The sequence below is a fragment of the Nerophis lumbriciformis genome, linkage group LG06 (assembly GCF_033978685.3).
Source record: "Nerophis lumbriciformis linkage group LG06, RoL_Nlum_v2.1, whole genome shotgun sequence".
NCBI classification, from domain to species: Eukaryota; Metazoa; Chordata; class Actinopteri; order Syngnathiformes; family Syngnathidae; genus Nerophis; species Nerophis lumbriciformis.
Genome location: NC_084553.2, coordinates 48920951 through 48939662, shown reverse-complemented (window position 1 = coordinate 48939662; position 18712 = coordinate 48920951). Strand labels below are relative to the sequence as shown.

The following is an 18712-nucleotide window of genomic DNA, read 5'->3' as shown; positions in this document are numbered from 1 at the left end:
GATTTAAGCATTGAATTAAAAAAATATATATATATATATTTATTTATTTTTTCATTCCTATCCCTGGGACCAAACTTGAGGGGAGCTCTATAGGTTAAAACAACATCTTGTATTGCTTTTGAAAATGAAAAATATCAAAATTGCCCCTGCATGATCCCCAAACATTTTAGTGGGACTTTTTTTGTTTTAATAAAAACTGTCATTGCTCAAAAAATAATAATGAATCAAAGTCTATGTTATGAAATATTTACCTATTTATATCTCTAATTACTTCACATCAAATAATCCACTCTGACATTTTTTTGTGTGTTTTTGTCGTTAAAAACTGGGTTTCGACTAAAAGGGCATAAAACATGAAAAAAATACCAATGATAATACTTGACGTTGATGTAGAGATTTAAGCATTGAATTAAAAATATATATATATTTTTTTATTTTTTAATTCCTATCCCTGGGACCAAACTTGAGGGGAGCCCTATAGGTTAAAAAAAAACATCTTGTATTGCTTTTAAAAATGAAAAATATCAAAATTGCCCCTGCATGATTAGATTTTTTAGTGTGTGGCCCTCAATGAAAACAGTTTGGACGCCTCTGCTTTAGATTATTGCCTTTCCTTCTTGAATCAGGCTGAAAATAGTTCAGAATTGTACACGCTCAGAGGGTTACTTGACTTTTAGTAACGTCAAGTCCTTCTCATTCATGCTTTTACAGTAACAGCCAGCTACAGTAAATATTATATGGGGTGAGTGCATTGCGACTACATCCTCCCCGACTGGCCGCGGCGTTTTCTTTGTCGTCTCCTTAGACTGCGGCGGACGCCTCGCAGGTCTCGGAGAGGCGCTGCGGCTGTGCACAAGGAGGCCATCCATTAACTGTTAATGGATTCACTTCCACAAAAGGACCTTAAAGCCACATTGCCGCGTCGTGGCGGTAAAAATAGAAACGAGGCAGAATGGACGACGGCGGGTAGAGAGGGGATACTACTTGCACTCCACTGAATATCTGTCGCAGGAACTTGCCATCCTCTTTTCCCCCTGAACGTGAGGAGAGGGGGGGAAAGCCCCTTGCGCGCTCTCCTTAAAAAGTCTGATTGCATATCACGCACTTGGAATTATTACTCTGCACGCGTCACTACCTGAAGGCTGTGATATCACAGGGAAAATCTGGGATTACATAAGAAGCCGTGTCCCTAATCTGAACTGTGTGGGAGAAATTCATGGCTGTTTTGGATATAAATACAGAAATGCCCAATTGACTATGATCAAAGCTCGACATTACTGTCACTGAGTGGGTTTACTGAAAATATAAAAGAAAATGGCAGCACTCCAATACCACCCCACCACCCCCCCAGTCCTCTGTGTTGGTTTCTCCCGAGTGGGCACCAACCCAACCACGGAAAAACACTTTTTTTCAGATATGTCCAACAATAGAGGGGATTATGGGATATAAGATTTTCAGCGTTGCAAGATCGGAAAATGCCCCACGTCACATGCAGAGAAAATAACGCCAAAGAAAGGAAAGAATACGGTTTTGATTACATAGCTTTTTTTATTTTCAATAAGCATAACGCCACACGTTTTTTGGATTACAGAGTTGTGTCGGAAACAATCCAAAATACGCCTTCTTTAAAGCGTAAAAATGTCAAGCCGCCCCTCAAAATGCACATTCATTAAGAATTGCACAGTGGGTGTCCGATTATCCCACAGAAAAGATGAGGTGGGGTATTAGGCATTAAATTGAAGAATGCAAAGTAATTCCCTTCCCTTCCTCGAGGATTACTTCTTATTCAACACTCTTGATCTACACCAGGGGTGTCAAACGTACGGCCCGAGGGCCGGATCAGGCCCGTGAACCGGTTTTATCCCGCCCGCGGGATGAGTTTGCTAAGCCTAGTGGTTAGAGTGTCCGCCCTGAGATCGGTAGGTTGTGAGTTCAAACCCCGGCCGAGTCATACCAAAGACTATAAAAATGGGACCCATTACCTCCCTGCTTGGCACTCAGCACCAAGGGTCGGAATTGGGGGTTAAATCACCAAAATGATTCACGGGCGCGGCACTGCTGCTGCCCACTGCTCCCCTCACCTAACAAGGGGATGGGTCAAATGCAGAGGACAAATTTCACCACACCTAGTGTGTGTGTGAGACAATCATTGGTACTTTAATTTAACTTAAAAGTTAACCTGAAATTTTTGAATGAAAGAAACAGCCGTTCTAAATGTGTCCACTAGATGTCGCAATAGCAAGTCTTTGTATCTTTGTAGATGATGCTACATATGTGCAAAATAAACCATATGATGTTAGTGCATCAGTCAAGGAAACTGATCAAACTACATAAATAATATCCTGTAATTTGATTTTGAAACAATTTTTGTATCTTGAAAGATTGAAAATTAACACCAAGGAGTTGACTGATGAACATAATCACAATTTATTCAGAAAATATAAATAACGACAAATAAAGTATATATACTATTAACCATAACATGTAATTGTAAAAAAAAAAACAACAACAACATGATTTGTACAATTTCAGAATAGAATAGAATAGAATATAACTTTATTGTCATTGTACATTGTACAACGAAATTGTAAGCAAAACTAATTCAGTGCAAATTCCTAATAACACATAAAAACATAAGAACATAGATAAAAATACATAAAATACATAAAAATACCAAGCACACAGCTCACATAAACAGTCATTCTTGTCTTGTGTTCAGCGACACTATTGCTCTCGGGTAAAAAGTGTTCTTAAATCTGTTTGTCCGGCATTTTATCGTCCTGTATCTCCTGCCCGAGGGCAGCAGTTCAAAAAGTTTATGTCCAGGGTGAGATGGGTCCCTTATGATGTTTTGGGCCTTTTTGAGGCACCTGGCACTGTACAGTTCATCTAGGGAGGGGAGAGAGCAGCCAGTGATCTTCATGGCAGTTTTTATGACCCTCTGAAGGGTATTTCTCCCTGCCGCCGTGCAGCTGGCATACCATAAACAAAGAAAACAATCTGAAGTTGTCTTTATTTTTAAGTTATCATGCTGTGATTTTACAAGTCTGGCCCACTTGGGAGTAGATTTGTCTCTATGTGGCCCCCGATCTAAAATGAGTTTGACCCACCTGATCTAGACAAATAAATAACATTTTATTATGTCAATGTGGAGACAGAAAAGTTAAAGGGTTGGGAAAGAACTGCATTGATTTTTAAGTGGCCCAAGACACAAAATGAGGGATGTTTACACAAAAACTGTGTTGTTGTTTTTTTGCATTTTTGAAAAATGTCTGCATACAAATGAAAAATGTCTTTACAAATATACTAATCACCCAAAAGTGCAAGAAGGTCTCAAAATGTGCATAAAAACTGCTTGTACGCTTGCTCTAATCCGAAAGTGTATTTTCATATTCTACTTAGGGTTGTATGGTACACCATTACTAATAAAGTACCGCAGTACTAATGAATTAAAAAAGGTACTATAACGCCTTTGAAAAATTCTTCATGCGCCTCATGGCGCACCGTTGTGACGTTGCTGGTAACATGAGCTGAGGCGCATCTCGCAAAGCAACACCCGCACAGAGCATTTGCAAGCGGAAACAGTGTGGAGACAGAAGAGGGAGAATGGATGTAGCTTGGCTTAAAAACAAACAATAAAGGTGAAGCTATAAACACTGAAGCACCACTCTGCAAGCGATGCTTTAGGACATAGCTAGCTGGCGGCTAACGTGCCTCCACAGTGTTTTATCGACTTCTAAATCACTAATCATCGCCTCCATTATGACAAATAAACTATGGTTCTTATAAGTATCATACAGGATGAGGAATAGCTAAACATGCTTTACTACATACCGTAGGAGGATACAATAGCTAACAGCAAGCCAGTGCTCTTAAAAGTAAACAAATGGGTGGGTCTATGGTATACAAATATCAACTGTAATGATACCAAGTACACAAGTCGATACTACAATGATTACATTGATAGTTTTATTATCACCAAATCTTTTGTCTTTTTTATTGTTTATAAACTCAGGAAATACATCCCTGGACACATGAGAACTTTGAATATGACCAATGTATGATCTTGTAACTATTTGGTATTGGAATCATACCCAAATGTGTAGTATCACCCAAAACGTATGTGAAGTATCCAAACAACAGAAGATTAAGTGTTTATTACATTTGAACAGTAGTACAGATAGAACATGTACATCCATCCATCCATTTTCTAGCGCTGGGGGTGCTGGAGCCTATCTCAGCTGCATTCAGGCGGAAGGCGGGGTACACCCTGGACAAGTCGCCACCTCATCGCTGGTCCAACACAGATAGACAGACAACATTCACGCTCACATTCACACACTTGGGCCAATTTAGTGTTGCTAATCAACCTATCCCCAGATGCATGTCTTTGGAGGTGGGAGGGAGCCGGAGTACCCGGAGGGAACCCACGCAGTCACGGGGAGAACATGCAAACTCCACACAGAAAGATCCCGAGCCCGGGATTGAACTCAGGACCTTCGTATTGTGAGTAGGGATGTCCCGATCCGATATTTGGATCGGATCGGCCGCCGATATTTGCCAAAAAATGCGTATCGGCAAGGCATGGGAAAATGCCGATCCAGATCCAGTTTAAAAAAAACTCCGGTCCGTGTTTTCCAACGCACCGACTTAAATAATACATTCCACTTTTCTGCTGCTCCCTAATTTCCGTTCCGCATTTTCCAGCACACCTTCAACACATCCGCAGGTCTGTGGATTCTCACGCAGTTGCTTTTAGCTGCTGGCATTACACGACAGGCTCTTCTCACTCTTTCCTGTGTCTCCCTCTCACAGACAGCAAGCGCACCTTCTTACACACGTCACATACTGTCACATCATACGTCACATACGTATACACCCTCCCCGAGCAGAGAGCGAGGTAGCAGCATGGCTAACGTTAGCTGTGATGCTAGCGCAGCCGCTAAGGTGCGCGCCTGCTCAAGCGTCCTCTGCGCACGGCAAATCTATGCCACGCACAAAATCAAATAAAAAAATAAGTGCATAACAATTTTCGACACACGGACACGACAGAGAAAACAGTTTTCGTCATCATTGTTCAAATATTGTAACGTCTCTCGAGACGCTTATCTCCATTCGGTGCCACACGCCCACACCATCAAAATGCCGAGGCAAACATTTCCACATCAACACCGAATGAAAAAATTAGTGATTTTTTTAGTTGTGATTTCCTTCTCTGCATGAAAGTTTAAACGTAGCATATATTAATGCAGTATGAAGAAGAATGTTTTAATGTAGACATGCAAGCCTTGAAAGAAAATTTTGAAAAACAAGACTACATTTCCTGCAAATGGGTGCATTTCTACCCTATATTTTAACTTTAGATTTATTCTCATATCAAACTCTTTTGGCTGTCTTTTTGACACTTACATCCGGCGCCCCCCTCCACACCCCGGATTATAAATAATGTAAATAATTCAATGTGATTATCTTGTGTGATGACTGTATTATGATGATAGTATATATCTGATAGTATATATCTGTATCATTAATCAATTTAAGTGGACCCCGACTTAAACAAGTTGAAAAACGTATTCGGGTGTTACCATTTAGTGGTCAATTGTACGGAATATGTACTTCACTGTGCAACCTACTAATAAAAGTCTCAATCAATCAATCAAAACACATGGAATCATCATACTGCTGTGATTATATGCATCAAGTGTTCATTCAAGGCTAAGGCAAAATATCGAGATATATATCGTGTATTGCAATATGGCCTTAAAATATCGCAATATTAAAAAAAGGCCATATCGCCCAGCCCTAGTTCAATGATGCCATTTCTGTTTCTCATGTATAATTTTTTCTATTTTGTGTTTATCCTTGAATAAACAGGTCAGTTTCATTGTGTATTATTCAAACTCCCCTAATTCAGCTGGCTAGTTGTTATCAAGAGTACTAAAACCCTTTTCAACATGATTCTGACAACTAAGTAGGCTAAATAACTTTAAACTTTAATACATGCTCGGATAGGCCAGTATCGGTATCGGTCAGTATCGGTATCGGATCGGAAATGCAAAAACAATATCGGTATCGGATCGGAAGTGCAAAAACCTGGATCGGGACATCCCTAATTGTGAGGCATATGCACTAACCCCTGGTCCACCGTGCTGCCCCTAGAACATGTACATGAACAAGTAAATTAATAATCTATCCCTTTTTTTTACTGCTTGTCCCTCATAATTTGACAAAATGATAGAATGGGAAATGACACAGGGGTTAGTGCATGTGCCTCACAATCCTGAGTAGTCCTGATCTTTCTGTGTGTAGTTTTTAGTTGATTGGCAACACTAAATTGGCCCTAGTGTGTGAATGTGAGTGTGAATGTTGTCTGTCTATCTGTGTTGGCCCTGCGATGAGGTGGTGACTTGTCCAGGGTGCACCCCGCCTTCCGCCTGAATGCAGCTGAGATAGGCTCCAGCACCCCCCGCAAACCCAAAAGGGACAGGCGGTAGAAAATGGATGGATGGATGGATGTTACTGCATAAGTCAGCAGCCATTTAGGAGCCTTTGTTTGCTTACTTACGACTAAAAGACAAGTTGTCTAGTATTTTCACTGGTACCAAAATATTGGTATTGGGACAACTGTAGTAAGGAATTTGTGTTGTGCTTGTCACAGTGAATTACCAAGCTAATAATTTGAATATTGCGTCTTCACCTGTGAACGATAACATTAACGTTTTGAGCAACATCCAGTTTAAGACCCCTTTTAAAGTTAACTGTGCATCTTCAAACAATGAAAACAACAAAGTCGTAGGGCTGGGCGATATGGACTTATATGCTAACTTAGATATTGGGATTCACAATGTAAAGCGCTTTGAGTCACTTGAGAAAAGCGCTATATAAATATAATTCACTTCACTTCATAAGTCGCACTGGAGTATAAGTCGCATTTTTGGGGGAAATGTATTTGATAAAACCCAACACCAAGAATACACATTTGAAAGGCAATTTAAAATAAATAAAGAATAGTGAACAACAGGCTGAATAAGTGTACGTTATATCAGTGTTTTTCAACCACTGTGCCGCGGCACACTAGTGTGCCGTGAGAAAGAGTCTGGTGTGCCGTGGGAGATTATCTAATTTCACCTATTTGGGTTAAAAATATTTTTTGCAAACCAGTAGTCATAGTCTGCAAATTATGTGTTGTTGTTGAGTGTCGGCGCTGTCTAGAGCTCGGCAGAGTAACCATGTAATACTCTTCCATATCAGTAGGTGGCAGTCGGTAGATAATTGCTTTGTAGATGTTGGGAACAGCGGGAGGCAGCGTGCAGGTAAAAAGGTGTCTAATCTTAAACCAAAAATAAACAAAAGGTGAGTGCCCCTAAGAAAAGGCATTAAAGCTTAGGGAAGGCTATGCAGAACGAAAATAAAACTGAACTGGCTGCAAAGTAAACAAAAACAGAATGCTGGACGACAGCAAAGACTTACTCTGGAGCAAAGACGGTGTCCACTATGTACATCCGAACATGACATGACAATCAACAATGTCCCCACAAAGAACAATAAAAACAACTGAAATCTTCTTGATTGCTAAAAACAAAGTAGATGCGGGAAATATCGCTCAAAGGAAGACATGAAACTGCTACAGGAAAATACCAAAAAAGGAGAAAAAGCCACCAAAATTGGAGCGCAAGACAAGAACTAAAACACTACACACAGGAAAACTCAAAATAAGTTGTGATAGTACACCTACTTTGAGACAAGAGCTATATTGATGCATGGTTGGTTATGGTTTAAAGTCATATCCAACAATTGCGACGACGACTTTTTACTATCAACTGAGTTTCGTTTTTTAATGATTTCTGCTGGTGGTGTGCCTCCGGATATTTTCAACGCAAAAAATGTGCCTTGGCTCAAAAAAGGTTGAAAAACACTGCGTTATATGACGCATAAATAACCAACTGAGAACGTGCCTGGTATGTTAACGTAACATATTATGGTAAGAGTCACTCAAATAACTATAACATATAGAACATGCTATACGTTTACCAAACAATCTGTCACTCCTAATCGCTAAATCCGATGAAATTTGATACGTCTAGTCCAGGGGTTGGCAACCCAAAATGTTGAAAGAGCCATATTGGACCAAAAATACAAAAACAAATCTGTCTTGAGCCGCAAAAAAATAAAAGCCATATTACATACAGATAGTGTGTCATGAGATACAAATTGAATTAAGAGGACTTAAAGGAAACTAAATGACCTCAAATATACCTAAAAACGAGGCATAATGATGCAATATGTACATATAGCTAGCCTAAATAGCATGTTAGCATCGATTAGCTTGCAGTCATGCAGTGACCAAATATGTCTGATTAGCACTCCACACAAGTCAACATCAACAAAACTCACCTTTTGTGCATTCATGCACATCGTTAAAAGTTTGGTGGACAAAATGAGACAGATAAAGAAGTGGCATAAAAGACGTCCTAAAAAGTCGGAGAAAGTTATACATGTAAACAAACTACGGTGAGTTCAAGGACCGCCAAAATTAGTAGGACAAAACGGCGCTCGCCAAATACTCGAATCAGTGAGGCATGTTTAATATAAACAGTGTGCTTTATAACAATTAGGGAGGTTTGCGTCATGTTTGTCCTCCTACGGAAACCATATTAAAACAAACAAAAAATATTTTTCCCCTCATCTTTTTCCATTTCTCATACATTTTTGAAAAAGCTCCAGAGAGCCACTAGGGCGGCGCTAAAGAGCCGCATGCGGCTCTAGGGCCGCGGGTTGCCGACCCCTGGTCTAGTCTCTTACGTGAATGAGCTAAATAATATTATTTGATATTTTACGGTAATGTGTTAATAATTTCACACATAAGTCGCTCCTGAGTATAAGTCGCACCCCCGGCCAAACTATGAAAAAAACTGCGACTTATAGTCCGACAAATACGGCGTGTCAGGTCAGTGGTCTCAACGAGGCCCGGTATTTACAGTACACACTCGGGGCGAGTCGTTACAGAACAGGTCTGTCCTGCTAAACCATCACAACCTTTCACCTTCAGCAGTTGCGACTATGAAACTACTAAACGGGTCTGGAGAAGTGGAGTCCAAATCCCCTTTAAGTCACTTTGCCCCTCTAGAGTGTACGCGTGTGCGTGTGTTATGCAGCAGTCACGCCACGGTCACATCTCGGCTTGAATTTCCCTACCGTTCTGAGCCGCGACGACGGGCGGCATCAGGTCGCCCAGGAGGACCGCCAGGACCACCGCCAGCATCATCAGTGCGCCGGCACGCATCTCCCCGTCGGTCTGGCGCTCGAATGCGGGGCGGGAGGGCGGGGAAGGGAGGGGGGTGCGGATGATCCCGTGTCGCTTCTAGTGACGATGACGGCGACAATGGTGATAATAATAATCGTGACGAAGAGACGGGCCCAGCATGGCGAGCAAGATTCCTTCGACGTGGGGGAAGCAAAAAAACACAAACCCACCCCCCAAAAATAACCGATGGGTGGTTCCTGAATGTCTCCTTGGTGGAGGTAACAAAAAAAAGAGCGATGGAGGTGGAAGCAGCCTGCTGCTCTCCTCTCTCTCTTTCTCTCTCTTTCCTTCGCTCTCTCTCTCTTAGGGATGCCGATGATGTGTGGCCATCGGCGGCGGAGAAGCCTGGTCGGATTGCAGAGGAGACAGGTTTAGAGAGGAGGGCGGGAGGGAGGGAGGGAGGGAGGGAGGAGTCGTGTTGGGAAGATTCAAAGATGCGCACACATGCGCATTGACGCTCCCAGCAGCTGCGCAGTTGTCCAAAAAGCTGTGAAAACTATGACGCTGTGTTCCAAATTTAAATTGTTTACGGAACTTGTGTGAGCCTATGGCTTTACATTTTGTTACATATATATATATATATATATATATATATATATATATATATATATATATATATATATATTAGAGATGGGGCACAACCGCGGAGTCCGCGGATTATCCGCGGATCGGGCGGATGAAATTTAAAAAAATTAGATTTTATCCGCGGGTCGGGTCGGGCGGTTGAAATAAAAAAAAATTAGATTTTAAATAGATTCAGGCGGGTGGCAGTTAAACCAATTCGGAAATATATATACATAGTTAAATGTTGTTACCCACATACGAAAAACGAGCAGGCACCTGCTGCATATGCCACAACAGAAGAAAAAAAAAAGAAGAGATGGACACTTTTACGGAGCGGAGAAGGGACGCCTCGCCGGGGTCCTGGACCGAGGCCCCTTGCCCCGAGAGGGCCCCACCGGGAGCCGTAGCTGAGGCGATCCGCGAGAAGGGCCCGACGCACGTCCAGGGTCACCACCGCGCCCACTGCACCGACACCCCGCCTCGTCCGCCTTCGCCACGGCCGGCGTCACGCGCAGCAGGTAAGCAGCTTACCTGCCCGCCACCCCCGTGGCCGGGGGCTCGTAACAGGGGTCACTCCGCGCGCTCCGCCCGCGCAGCTTACCTGCCCTCCACCCCTGTTGCCGGGGGCGCGTAACAGGGGTCACTCCGCGCGCAGTGCGCTCACGAAAGGGGTGGGGCTCACCCTGGTTGATATAGACAGCAGGACGGTGGCCATGGAAGTCGGAACCCGCTAAGGAGTGTGTAACAACCCACCTGCCGAATCAACTAGCCCTGAAAATGGATGGCGCTGGAGCGTCGGGCCCATACCCGGCCGTCGCCGGCAGCGAGACACGCTTGGAGGTGCGCTCAGCGCGGCTCCCATATGATTGCGCACTGGTGTGCGTCTGGGTCGTGACAGCGTGGCACGCGAATGTCTGTGCTGCATTGGATCAGTCTCCTTTCTTTAACAGGCAAAAGCTTTATAACCTCACTAATGCCTTGCATCGTCTATATTAGATATATAACAACGGGCGGGTGCGGTTCTGATCAAATGTTACATCGGGTGGATGGCGGATGGTTGACGACTTTCTGATGCGGTTGCGGATGAAATAATTGCCTATCCGCGCATCTCTAATATATATATATATATATTGACACATTGGCTCAAGCCCCCCTAAAATATTCTTAAGCCCCCCTAAATAATTTGGTGTTATATATATATATATATTTTTTTTTACAAATACATGCCAACATATTCATTATAAAGTATATAATATGAGTTTAAATAAATAATCATATAAACTGTCATTATTCACTCAGTTTCCCCTCACTTCATAGCGTAAATCACCAAAAATGATTCCCGGGCGCGGCACCGCTGCTGCCCACTGCTCCCCTCACCTCCCAGGGGGTGAACAAGGGATGGGTCAAATGCAGAGGACACATTTCACCACACCTAGTGTGTGTGTGTGAGACAATCATTGGTACTTTAAGGTAGAGAGCCCCTTTAGTGTGTCGGTATCCAATCCATTCCACTTGTTCATATAGAAAATGCCCACATCACTCAAAACCCAGTCCGCATTTTCTCTGCGACCTTGCCTGCGGTCCTTGGACTTGTTCATATAGAAAACGCCCACATTACTCTTGTAGAATCTATATAAAGTAATATACATTAGCCTAATGTTAAAATAATGAAAAAAACATAATCAAATAGATTTGTTTTATTGTATTGTTACATTAATAGCTGTTGTATTATTATAGGATGGCTTGTTAAACATTTCATAGGATTTTCAGGGGGAGGAATAACCAAGACATTTAATATAAAATGTAAAATGAATAAATACATAAAAAGAAAAAGAGAAAAAATGGTTAAAAGCCATCGTCCGGGGGAGCATTTCATTTCGTCCCGTGCATTTTTTAAATAATAATAATTCATTATTCATTATAAAGTATATAATATGAGTTTAAATAAATAATCATATAAACTGTCATTATTCACTCAGTTTCCCCTCACTTCATAGCGTAAATCACCAAAAATGATTCCCGGGCGCGGCACCGCTGCTGCCCACTGCTCCCCTCACCTCCCAGGGGGTGAACAAGGGATGGGTCGAATGCAGAGGACACATTTCACCACACCTAGTGTGTGTGTGTGAGACAATCATTGGTACTTTAAGGTAGAGAGCCCTTTTAGTGTGTCGGTATCCAATCCATTCCACTTGTTCATATAGAAAATGCCCACATCACTCAAAATCCAGTCCGCATTTTCTCTGCGACCTTGCCTGCGGTCCTTGGACTTGTTCATATAGAAAACGCACACATCACTCTTGTAGAATCTATATAAAGTAATATACATTAGCCTAATGTTAAAATAATGAAAAAAACATAATCAAATAGATTTGTTTTATTGTATTGTTACATTAATAGCTGTTGTATTATTATAGGATGGCTTGTTAAACATTTCATAGGATTTTCAGGGGGAGGAATAACCAAGACATTTAATATAAAATGTAAAATGAATAAATACATAAAAAGAAAAAGAGAAAAAATGGTTAAAAGCCATCGTCCGGGGGAGCATTTCATTTCGTCCCGTGCATTTTTTAAATAATAATAATTCATTATTCATTATAAAGTATATAATATGAGTTTAGATAAATAATCATATAAACTGTCATTATTCACTCAGTTTCCCCTCACTTCATAGCGTAAATCACCAAAAATGATTCCCGGGCGCGGCACCGCTGCTGCCCACTGCTCCCCTCACCTCCCAGGGGGTGAACAAGGGATGGGTCAAATGCAGAGGACACATTTCACCACACCTAGTGTGTGTGTGTGAGACAATCATTGGTACTTTAAGGTAGAGAGCCCCTTTAGTGTGTCGGTATCCAATCCATTCCACTTGTTCATATAGAAAATGCCCACATCACTCAAAACCCAGTCCGCATTTTCTCTGCGACCTTGCCTGCGGTCCTTGGACTTGTTCATATAGAAAACGCCCACATTACTCTTGTAGAATCTATATAAAGTAATATTCATTAGCCTAATGTTAAAATAATGAAAAAAACATAATCAAATAGATTTGTTTTATTGTATTGTTACATTAATAGCTGTTGTATTATTATAGGATGGCTTGTTAAACATTTCATAGGATTTTCAGGGGGAGGAATAACCAAGACATTTAATATAAAATGTAAAATGAATAAATACATAAAAAGAAAAAGAGAAAAAATGGTTAAAAGCCATCGTCCGGGGGAGCATTTCATTTCGTCCCGTGCATTTTTTAAATAATAATAATTCATTATTCATTATAAAGTATATAATATGAGTTTAAATAAATAATCATATAAACTGTCATTATTCACTCAGTTTCCCCTCACTTCATAGCGTAAATCACCAAAAATGATTCCCGGGCGCGGCACCGCTGCTGCCCACTGCTCCCCTCACCTCCCAGGGGGTGAACAAGGGATGGGTCAAATGCAGAGGACAAATTTCACCACACCTAGTGTGTGTGTGTGTGACAATCATTGGTACTTTAAGGTAGAGAGCCCCTTTAGTGTGTCGGTATCCAATCCATTCCACTTGTTCATATAGAAAATGCCCACATCACTCAAAATCCAGTCCGCATTTTCTCTGCGACCTTGCCTGCGGTCCTTGGACTTGTTCATATAGAAAACGCACACATCACTCTTGTAGAATCTATATAAAGTAATATACATTAGCCTAATGTTAAAATAATGAAAAAAACATAATCAAATAGATTTGTTTTATTGTATTGTTACATTAATAGCTGTTGTATTATTATAAGATGGCTTGTTAAACATTTCATAGGATTTTCAGAGGGAGGAATAATCAAGACATTTAATATAAAATGTAAAATGAATAAATACATAAAAAGAAAAAGAGAAAAAATGGTTAAAAGCCATCGTCCGGGGGAGCATTTCATTTCGTCCCGTGCATTTTTTAAATAATAATAATTCATTATTCATTATAAAGTATATAATATGAGTTTAAATAAATAATCATATAAACTGTCATTATTCACTCAGTTTCCCCTCACTTCATAGCGTAAATCACCAAAAATGATTCCCGGGCGCGGCACCGCTGCTGCCCACTGCTCCCCTCACCTCCCAGGGGGTGAACAAGGGATGGGTCAAATGCAGAGGACACATTTCACCACACCTAGTGTGTGTGTGTGTGAGACAATCATTGGTACTTTAAGGTAGAGAGCCCCTTTAGTGTGTCGGTATCCAATCCATTCCACTTGTTCATATAGAAAATGCCCACATCACTCAAAATCCAGTCCGCATTTTCTCTGCGACCTTGCCTGCGGTCCTTGGACTTGTTCATATAGAAAACGCACACATCACTCTTGTAGAATCTATATAAAGTAATATACATTAGCCTAATGTTAAAATAATGAAAAAAACATAATCAAATAGATTTGTTTTATTGTATTGTTACATTAATAGCTGTTGTATTATTATAAGATGGCTTGTTAAACATTTCATAGGATTTTCAGAGGGAGGAATAATCAAGACATTTAATATAAAATGTAAAATGAATAAATACATAAAAAGAAAAAGAGAAAAAATGGTTAAAAGCCATCGTCCGGGGGAGCATTTCATTTCGTCCCGTGCATTTTTTAAATAATAATAATAACAATGAATCATTTCTAAGTCTTTGTTAGCCGTTTGTGAAGTTTTGTGCTCGTACGTTCGCTCTCCTGGGGGCTAAGCCCCCCCTGTCCTTAAATGCTAGTAACGCCCCTGTATTGACATATACATTCACTGTACAAACACATATACACATTATGTACATATACAAGTACATATGCCTACATACACTCATGCACATAATTAGACTTAGACTTAGACTTAAACTTCCTTTTTTTTTTTTTTACAGCACAGATAAGAACGAAATTTCGTTACATAAGCTCATGGTAGTGCAGGATAAAAAACAATAAGGTGCCTATATAAATAAATAAATATATATAAATAATATATATAATATATATATAAAATATATAAATAAATAAATAGATTACTGTACAGATAAATATATTGCACTTTTTCACATGCATCCACGTTTATGGATGTATGTTATATTGTCTTTTTTATTCCAGCGAGTTAATCCATTTTGGGGGGAATTGAGGGGATAATTATGATGCGTTCAAGAGTCTTACGGCCTGAGGGAAGAAGCTGTTACAGAACCTGGAAATTCTGCTTCGGAGGCTGCGGAACCTCTTTCTGGAGTCCAGCAGTGAAAACAGTCCTTGGTAGGGGTGGGAGGAGTCTTTGCAGATTTTCTGAGCCCTGGTCAGGCAGCGGCTTTTTGCGATCTCCTGCATAGGAGGAAGCGGAGTCTTGATGATCTTTTCCGCCGTCCTCACCACTCTCTGGAGAGACTTCCAGTCTGAGGCATTGCAGGCTCCAGTCCAGACAGAGATGCTGTTGGTCAGCAGGCTCTCTATAGTGCCTCTGTAGAATGTGGTGAGAACGGGGAGAGGGAGCTGTGCTCTTTTCATCCGACGCAAAAAGTGCATGCGCTGCTGAGCTCTTTTTACAAGAGCTCCGGTGTGTAGGGACCAGGTTATATTGTCAGTTATCTGCACCCACAGGAACTTGGTGCTGCTTACTATCTCCACCGCTGTGCCGTTGATGTAGAGTGGAGCGTGGCTGGACTGGTGCTTCCTGAAGTCAACGATGATCTCCTTAGCCTTGTTGACATTCAGGACCAGGTTGTTGGTTCTGCACCAGTCAACCAGATGTTTCACCTCCTCCCTGTAGTCCATGTCATTGTTGTCACGGATGAGGCCCACTACTGTCGTGTCGTCCACATACTTCACAATGTGGTTGGTAGTGGACCTAGCGCAGCTGTCATGGGTCATCAACGTGAACAGCAGCGGACTCAGGACGCAGCCCTGGGGGGAGCCGGTGCTCAGGGAGATGGCACTGGAGGTGTTGTTGCCCACTCTCACAGATTGGGGTCTGTCTGTGAGGAAGTCAAGCAGCCAGTTGCAAAGGGGGTTACTGAATCACGTTTCATCAAACATATATTAACGTTGTTGCCCTAGGGTAAACTGGGTAACACATGGCACACTGACAAAGCTTAACCTATTGTTACTATAACAATCTACAAGGTTAATATAGGTTGCTTCTCTTTCTTCCCCTCCATTTTTCTGCATTCTTTTGTATCTCTAGTTATCATTACGTATATGTATTGTTGCATTTGAACAACTGTATTGTTGATAATAGAGGTAAATTATTGGTATTGTTCATTATCATTAGCGCTATTTCTATTGGTATTTGTATTGCTCCATTTGTAGTGTAATAATGCTCATTGTCATTTCTGTATTTTTTTAAAATTTTTGCTAACTGCTTATTTGCTATCACTTTTACCATCATATTTGTACATGTCGTATTTGCTGATGATGCTCTATTGTTGTTATTGTTGTGTTTGCGGTTGTTGTTTTTGTCTCTCTTTCCTATCCCCCTTTTGTCCCCATAATTTCCCCCTCTGTCTTCCTTTTTTTTCTCTTTCTATCCCCTCCTGCTCCGGCCCGGCTGCACCTAATGATAATATAAATACATTTAATAAAGTCAAAAACAAATAAGGCAACAAGAGAAGTATCCTACACTTCTCTTTTGTAAAGTAAATCTGAACAGCCGATATGGGCTGGACTGGACAAAAAAAAAAAAAATATATATATATATATATATATATACTGTATATATATTGATTGATTGAAACTTTTATTAGTAGATTGCACAGTGCAGTACATATTCTGTACAATTAATTAATTAATTAATATATATACCGGTATATATATATATATATATATATATATATATATATATATATATATATATATATATATATATATATATATATATATATGTATGTGTGGGGAAAAAAATCACAAGACTATTTCATCTCTACAGGCCTGTTTCATGAGGGGGGGTACCCTCAATCGTCAGGAGATTTTAATGGGAGCATTCGCATACCATGGTTTATATAGGGCACAGACTGGGTGGGTACAGGCTGGCCTAGGGGCATGGTGATTGGCTCATGTGTTACCTAGGAGGTGTTTCCGTCTATGGCGGCATGTTGTTACAATTTCGCTGCGCTTGTTGAGGGATGACAGGTCTGGACGGTAAATAATAAACAGTTTCTCTTTCAAGCATAGGTTGCATCTTTTATTACCACTATTGTAAGGTGTGCTGGATGCAAGAATTTGCCATGTTATTGAATATTCAACATTATTGTCTTTGAGGTCCCAAATGTGTTTGCTGAGTTCTGTGGTATTTCGCAGGTTTTTGTTCCTGAAAGAAGCCTTGTGATTGTTCCATCTGGTTTTGAATTCTCCCTCGGTTAATCCTACATATGTGTCGGATGTGTTAATGTCCTTGCGTATTACCTTAGATTGGTAGACAACTGATGTTTGTAAGCACCCCCCGTTGAGAGGGCAATCAGGTTTCTTTCGACAATTACATCCTTTGTTGGTTTTGGAGTCGCTCTGTCTGAGGGCCGACGGCTCATTTGCAATTGTTTTGTTGTGGTTTGAGATGATTTGTCGTATATTGTTCATGCAGCTGTAGCTCTATTTAATGTTGTTCTTGTTGAATACTTTTCTTAGGATGTTGTCTTTGGGAAAGTGTTTGTCAATCAGATTGAGGAATTTGTGTCCAATGTTCGTTGAGACGTTTTTGCTGTATGGGGGGTTGTACCAGATGATGTCGTTCCGTTTTCTGTTCTTTTTTGGCTGGTTTCCTGGCGTGGGTTCATAGGTGAGGGTGAAATTGTATCCGCTTTCATCAAGGGCTTTTTGGTACGGGGGGGTTGCTTTCAAGGGCTTTTTGGTACGGGGGGGTTGCTTTCAAGGGCTTTTTGGTACGGGGGGTTGCTTTCAAGGGCTTTTTGGTACGGGGGGGTTGCTATATATATATATATATATATATATATATATATATATATATATTGCGTTCTACTTTAGTTACTTTATTGAGTTCATAACCCCCTGGCGCTGTTTTGTACTGTTTCCGTACTTATTTTGATTATTTGTATTTCTTGATTGTGTATCAATGTTGCATATTATAAAGAAAGGTTTATAAAATTAATCAAAAATCAAAAAGCTACGCAGTTTTGGACGGTGTGTTTGTTAAAGAAAAGAAAAACAACAACGCGGATTTAACGCGTGTAATCGCAAAGAAAACTTCACATCAGCAGCGATCTATTTTTTACGGCGGAGCGGCACAGTGGGGTGTGATAATGACACGCTGTACACGTCACACATTGTGCTTGTGTGATTTTATAGAACCCCATGCGCCAATTTCTTTTTTTCTTTTTTTTTCTTTTTCTTTTATAAACCTTTATTTATAATATGCAACATTTACATACAATCACTAAATAATAATAATCATTTGTTTTAACTATTAAATGAACGTTAAATATGACTTATTTTATCTTTGTGGAAAATATTGGACACAATGTGTTGTCAAGCTTATGAAGTGCGATGCAAGTGTAAGCCACTGTGACACTATTGCTAATGTTTTTAATGTTTTTATTTTATTTTTTATTTTTTTATAAATGGCTGTAATGATAATGTCAACGAGGGATTTCTAATCCATATCAGTAGGAAAAAAATGCATTTAGTTTAGATAATGAGTCATATATTGGAATATTAACTATTAAATGAACCTAAAATATGACTTATTTTATCTTTGTGGAAAATATTGGACACAGTGTGTTGTCAAGCTTATGAGAGGTGTGATGCAAGTGTAAGCCACTGTGACACTATTGTTCATTTTTTTAAATGTTTTTATTTTATTTTTTATCAATGGCTGTAATGATAATGTCAATGAGGGATTTCTA

At 40.4% G+C, this 18712-nt stretch overlaps 2 protein-coding genes across 4 annotated transcripts in view; one reads left to right on the top strand and one right to left on the bottom strand.

Moving 5' to 3' along the window:
* nptnb (neuroplastin b) overlaps positions 1-9671 on the bottom strand; it is a 113663-nt gene extending 103992 nt beyond the window's left edge. For both annotated transcript variants that reach the window (XM_061964485.2, XM_072913383.1), the window contains exon 1: positions 9196-9671. In XM_061964485.2, coding sequence (XP_061820469.2) covers positions 9196-9283 — 88 coding nt within the window. In that variant the 5' untranslated portion in view covers positions 9284-9671. The remainder of the gene's footprint in view (positions 1-9195) is intronic.
* Positions 1-18712, top strand: part of LOC133608890 (UDP-glucuronosyltransferase 2B37-like) — a 696509-nt gene that overhangs the window by 600712 nt on the left and 77085 nt on the right. The gene's annotated exons all lie outside the window — the stretch shown is intronic.